The sequence below is a fragment of the Physeter macrocephalus genome, chromosome 5 (assembly GCF_002837175.3).
Source record: "Physeter macrocephalus isolate SW-GA chromosome 5, ASM283717v5, whole genome shotgun sequence".
NCBI classification, from domain to species: Eukaryota; Metazoa; Chordata; class Mammalia; order Artiodactyla; family Physeteridae; genus Physeter; species Physeter macrocephalus.
Genome location: NC_041218.1, coordinates 12,292,945 through 12,299,620, shown reverse-complemented (window position 1 = coordinate 12,299,620; position 6,676 = coordinate 12,292,945). Strand labels below are relative to the sequence as shown.

The 6,676-nt window shown below is 44.0% G+C and overlaps 1 protein-coding gene across 1 annotated transcript in view; it reads right to left on the bottom strand.

Moving 5' to 3' along the window:
• Positions 1–742: 742 nt before the first annotated feature.
• TRPV5 (transient receptor potential cation channel subfamily V member 5) overlaps positions 743–6,676 on the bottom strand; it is a 27,188-nt gene continuing 21,254 nt past the window's right edge. The window contains exons 14-15 of the mRNA XM_007121625.4: positions 2,496–2,602; positions 743–1,718 (exon numbers count right to left, since the gene is read on the bottom strand). Coding sequence (XP_007121687.1) covers positions 1,418–1,718; positions 2,496–2,602 — 408 coding nt within the window. The 3' untranslated portion in view covers positions 743–1,417. The remainder of the gene's footprint in view (positions 1,719–2,495; positions 2,603–6,676) is intronic.

The window sequence follows — 6,676 nt, the reverse complement described above, 5'->3', positions numbered from 1 at the left end:
AAATACAAGGAGAAGACAACCCAAAAATAACGACCAAAAAAACCCCGAAACAATTCAAAAATGGGCAGAGGACTTGAGTAGACATTTCTCCAAGAAAGAAGATATGCAAATGGCCAATAGGCACATGAAAAGATGTTCAATGTTGTTAATCGTCAGGGAAATGCAAATTAACACCACAGTGAGATACCACTTCCTAACCAAAAGGATGGCTATTATCAGAGAAACAGAAAGTAACGTGTTGGTGAAGATGTGGAGACACCGGAACCCTGTGCCTTGCCTGAGGAAACATACAGCAGTACAACTGCTGTGGGAAACAGTATGGCAGTTCCTCAAAACAATTAAACGTAGACTTGCCATGAGATCTAGCCACCTGCTTCTAGTCATATACCCAAAGAAATTGAAAGCAGGAACTTGAACAGATAATTGTTTACCAATGTTCATAGCAGCATCACAATGGCCAAAGGTGGAAGCAACCCAGTCGTCCATCAGTGGATGAACGGATAAACACAACGTGGAATACACATACAATGAAATGTTATTTGACCTTTAAAAGGAATGAAATTCTGACTTATGCTACAGCATGGATGAATCTTCAAAACATCATGCTACATCAAATAAGCCCGGCCCAGTAGGACTAATATTGGATGATTCCACTTATATAACGTAACTAGAGTAGTTAAATTCATAGACAGAAAGTAGAATACTGGTTATCAGGGACCATGGGGAGGGGATAATGGGGTGTTAATGTTTAATGGGTACAAGAGTTTCAGTCTAAAAAATTCCCTGGATGAACAGTGGTGATGGTCGCCCAACAAGGTGAACGTACTTAATGCCACTGAATGGTACACCTAAAAATAGTTAAAATAGTAAATTTTATGTTATGTATATCCCAGTGCATTTTTTTTTAAATAAAGGAAGGATAAAGAACCTTTTTTCTTGCGGTTTTCTAGTTGGGGTTTGGTCGGTAGGTGGGGAGAGAGTCCTACGGGGTACAAGAAGAGGCGAGAGGCTACCACCTCAATGCCATGCCTGGCTCTTCCCACATGAAGCCCTGTGGAGCCAGGGAGGAGTCACAGCTTACAATCTAGTACCTCATGGGGTGGAAAGGGAGATGACCCAGTCATTGGCCTAGCACCCCTACCTCATGTCTTTAGTTGCCAAGTCTAACTCTGCTTGAAAAGATACCCTCTTTTCCCAAGATGTGGGACTTCCAAGAAGACAGAAGATACGTGGGGCCCTTTGCTCATCCCTAGATGCTGATGTGAAGGGCAAGGCAGGGATGGCCTTTAAGAATTATTCTGTCCACCCTCCCAAGATTAATGGGCATGCAGGTCAGATGCTTGCATAGGCAGTGTCTCTCTCTCTGCCCCACCCCCAGGCCTACCTGGAGTCGGGAGGAGAGTAACAGGGGTCCTAATCATATGTGATAGACACTTTCCTCTCCATCCCCCTCCCCAAGGTCCAGTCCAAGATTCAAGTGTCCCAGGGTGTTGCGACGAATGATCTCCCAGCCTCGGTGACTGCTGCTGCTTCGAGATGTGGTCCGGGACAGGGAGGGAGTCGGGAGGGCCAGGGAAGCTCTGGCTAGAATCCCACTTTCAACCACAGAGGGCCGTTTCTCAGAAAGATGCTCATGTTCTTCCTCCTTGTCTGAGCCCTTGAAAGCTTCCACATAGCGACGTACTCGCAAAGCATTCTGATCTTGGTTGGTCTCAACTCTGAGGAGGGGAAAGGGGAGAGGACTCAGCAGAGCTGGGGAGAGATGGGCCATGGGGAGAAGCAGAAGTGAGCGGGGCACAGGTGGGAAACAGGAGTGGGAGGAAAGGGGGAGGAAGTTAGCAGCGTTGAAGCCAGAAGACCCTCTAGGATCAAAGGAAGGGAAGTAGAGGGAGACGGAGGATAACTAGGAGAGAGACCCAAAAGGCTGTGCATTCAGGATTTGGAGGGCAGTAGGGCTTGTGTGGGCGTGTGATGGTGGGGGGGAATGTGGGTGAGTATGAAAGAGAAAACAGAGCCAATTAAAAGATGAGCGTGTCGTCAGGATGAGAAGATGCAATTCAGGAAATAAATGAGAGAGGAGAGCCAGGTCAGGAGATGAAGGTAGAGTACGAAGGAGCAGGTTAGCTTCAAGGCTAGACTAGAAGCTTCAAGAATGTACTAGCAATGGGGGTCAGGTGGAAACAAGACTAGACCAAGTTGGGTAACCCATGCCCACAATCGAGCACGGACTCGTATTCTTAGCCATTCACATTACTGCCCTTATGTACTCATAGCCTGGCATCAGCTCTCGGCATTCTTTGCACCCCTCCACTTCAGCTCCACCCGCCTCCCCCAAACAGGCTAACGCAGTCTCGCTTTGCGGAGTGATGACATCTCCTTTGGGTCCAATTTGGGATCTCAAGAATGGAGCGGAGGGTCATAAATGTGGAACCGGTCACGCTTGTTCCCATGGCCTCACACTGGTTGACAGTTCACACGTCTACATTGTCACTCACCGCAGGAACCAGCGGTCCCCCAGCCCGTACTTGTACCCACAGATGCCGGAGCGAGGCCACAGGGTGCGAGGCATCTTCCTCTCCAGCATCACCGTGGTGGCCACGACCTAGGAGGAACCAAGAGATAGAGGAAGAACTCAGAAAGAGCCATGAGGTTCAGAGGACCCTGAGGCTACTGACAGAGGGAACCGAAAGGAACCTGTGGGATGAGGACACCAGAGATCAGTGGAGGTGACAGCCACCTACCCATCCCCTAGCCTGTGGGAGGTGCCATGCTACCTGCCTTGCTCATCACCCGCTACAAAAGGAGAGGATATTTCACAAGTGCTTCGAATAAAACAGTGACCCCTGCATTACTATTCAGATTCTTGGAAAATTAGTCATTCCAAACTAATCTCATTTCCTTTTTCATATGGAAGCCATAAACCAATTACCTTGATTTAAATAATATGATTAAATAGAATCTCTATGATCTTGGGGATGAAATGATGCTGCGGATGTTCAGGGAATTTGCAGCAAATTAAATAAATATCCATATGCTAAGAAGGAAAAGGGTGCATGAATGACTCCAAACTTGGCAGGGAAAATTCTAGTGGCATGTCACATGTTCTGTCCTTTGCCCAGCCCTCATTAATTACCTAGATGAAACATAGAAGACAAGCTTATCAAATATGTCTGAGACACAAAACTGGGAGGGATATGTAATATACAAGATGACAAAGCAATATAAAAATGATCTCACCAGACTGGAATGCTGGTCAAAAACCACTAACATGAAATTTAAGTAAACCAAATGTAAGGTCCTACATTTATGTATAAGACTAAACTATCATTCGAAAAGACACATGCACCCCAATGTTCATTGCAGTGCTATTTACAAAAGCCAGGACATGGAAGCAACCTAAATGTCCATCAACAGAGGAACGGATAAAGAAGATGTGGTACATATATACAATGGAATATTACTCAGGCATAAAAAAGAACAAAATAATGCCATTTGCAGCAACTTGGATGGACCCAGAGATTGTCATACTGAGTGAAGTAAGTCAGACACAGAAAGACAAAGATCATATGATATCACTTATATGTGGAATCTAAAAAAAAGGGTATAAATGAACTTATTTACATAACAGAAGTATAATCACGGATGTAGAAAACAAACTTGTGGGGATAAGCAGATAAGGCGGGGCGGGAGATTGGGATTGACATATACACACTACTATGTATAAAACTAGATAACTAATAAGAACCTGCCGTATAGCACAGGGAACTCTACTCAATGCTCTGTAATGGCCTATATGGGAAAAGAATCTAAAAAGAAAAAGGACGGATATACGTCTATGTATAGCTGATTCACTTTGCTGTACATCTGAAGCTGACAAGATTGTAAATCAACTATACTCCAATAAAAATTTTAAAAAAGAAAGACTAAAGTGTCTGTGTTAAGTACAGGAAAAACGGTAAAGGAGCTTAGCTAAGTCAGTCATGTAACAAAGATGCAGGGGTTCTAGTTGATCATAAGCCTAGTAAGAACCCATTGCATATTTTCTAAAAGACCTGACGCCATTTTAGGCGCTATTTATACTATAGTGTCCAAAGCAAGGACAGGCATGACCCCTCTTCATGCTGCATTCCTCCAATCATATCAGGACCATTCTAGTTTTGAAAGGCCCAGGATATAGTAGGTCTGAACAGAGGGTCAGTCAGGATGGATTGGGCTCAGGAAGCTTGATTAATTGAAGGAACTAGGAATCCTTAAAGTAGCTCAATTCTCCACTTTGTCTTCTTCCACCCCGTCTTTCTCGGTACTCCATGCTTCTCTTGGCCTTCTCTCTGTTTCTTAGCTGCGCTGAGTTCCCTCCAACTTCAGGATTTTCTCTTCTTCTCTTTTCTTTTTTAAAGATATGACTTTTTTTTTTAATATAGAAATTTTATTTATTTATTTATTTATTTATTTATTTATTTATTTTTGGCTGCACTGGGTCTTTGTTGCTGCGCGCGGGCTTTCTCTAGTTGCGATGAGCGGGGGCTACTCTTTGTTGCGATGCGTGGGCTTCTCATTGCGGTGGCTTCTCTTGTTGCGGAGCACAGGCTCTGGGCACGCGGGCTCAGTAGTTGTGGCTCGCGGGATCTAAAGCACAGGCTCAGTAGTTGTGGCGCACGGGCTTAGTTGCTCCGCGGCATGTGGGATCTTCCCGGACCGGGGCTCGAACCCGCGTCCCCTGCGTTGGCAGGAGGATTCCTAACCGCTGTGCCACCAGGCAAGTCCCCAACCTCAGGATTTTCAATCATTCTATTCCATTTCCCTGGACAGCGCTTTTTCTTTATCTTGAAAAGGACATTTATTGTTCTTCTTGTGCCATCATTCAGCACCCCCCGCCACCTTCTTCTGGTAAGAGAACCCAGCTTTCATTTAGAGAATCACTCCTTCTCTACTCTGAGTCCATCAGTTAGAGTAGACTGGACTTCACACAGCCCTGGTTAATTAGTCTATTCTCCCCCAAACTCCACCAGCACCACCACCACCTGTGCCTATGATCAAACTTGTTGCAATGAGATGTGTTCGGTGGGCAGGGGGAGATGCTCTTTTGAAAGCTACAGCTCCACAGCATCGGGAGGCACACAGAATACAATAAGAATGGGCCCTCGGAATTTGGAACACAGTACACCTGCTCATTCCTTCGTAAGTTTAGAGCTTCTCTAAGCTATCTCACCAACATGATGCAAGAGACTGACTTAAAAGAGGACCAAAGAGAGAAGAACAGAAACTGAAGTATAAAATGGCGATCCAGACTCTGGCCAGCCATGTCTAAAGCTGATTTACTTCCTTAAACTTTCCAGTTTTGAGGCTCAACACACCCTCTTCCCACTGCACATTTTTTTTAAGTCTATTTGAGTTTGGTTTTCTGTCCCTGTAGCCAAGAGTCCCAATGGATGCAAATCCTAACCTCCATCCCTTCCCCTCATTCTTCTGAATTGACTAATTATTACCCATGTTTAGGGACTCATCTTAAATGTCACTCCATCAGGAAAGCATTTCCTAACTTTCCAGTCAAACTCCTCTGTTGCCTCCTGTTTTTAGCATCTTCACGTCTCTATGACACATTTGCTATTCTAATTGTACAGCTTTCTGTGAAGTCATTCGTTTAACGTTTGTCGTCCCAGCCAGACTGTAAGCTCCATGAGGGTACAGACTACATCATCATGCCTGTGCCCCCAGATCCTAGACATTTTCCAACACAAAACAGGCTCTAAATAATTATTGCTAATGAATGAAAAGTCTGAGGGGATAAATGATGCCTGTCTTCAAATATCTGAATGGTGCTCCTATGGGAGAGTGTGTTCTGCATTATACAAGAAGAAAAAACTTGGGCCAAAGGGTGGAATTACAGAAAGATAGGTTTCAGCTCAATGCAATATGGACTTTTCTAATAACAAAAGCTTTTGAAATATAAAACAGCTCTCTCCTTCCAACCTCTACCCAATTCCACATGATAATAAGATCCTAATCAGCATTAAAGAAGATACTGAATGATCCTCTGACCAATAAACAAGTATATGTTGGGTAGAAGCTCAACTAGAGGACCACTAAAGGCACTTCCAACTCTAAGATTTTATTAGCCTATGATGATATAAGGAAAAGATTATGGAGAAACAGTTATAGAAGCAGATAGAAGATAAGGTCTAAGTTAAAAACTAGAACATATAAGAACAAAACAGTTTCTAGTTCCCACTGGATTCAAGGTTGGCTCCTGAATCTACCCTTCCTCTGTGCTCTTGGGTGTTGATCCTAACCCTATCCTACCATCCTACACTCTTTTAGATAAAAAAAGACTTTTGCCTAAAAGTCCCCTCCATCTATCCAAAAGTACCTCTGTTGAGGTGACAGCCTCACAGGGTTGTTCCGTGACTCCCCTAAGAGTCATCTACCGTGGCATATTCCACTTTGATTTTTCTCTCCATCCCCTGCCCCTTAGTAAGACTAACACTAATAACAATAGCCAGGATATGGAAGCAACCTAAATGTCCATCAACAGAGGAATGGATAAAGAAGATGTGGTACATATATACAATGGAATATTACCCAGGCATAAAAAAGAACAAAATAATGCCATTTGCAGCAACATGGATGGACCTAGAGATTGTCATACTGAGTGAAGTAAGTCAGACACAGAAAGACA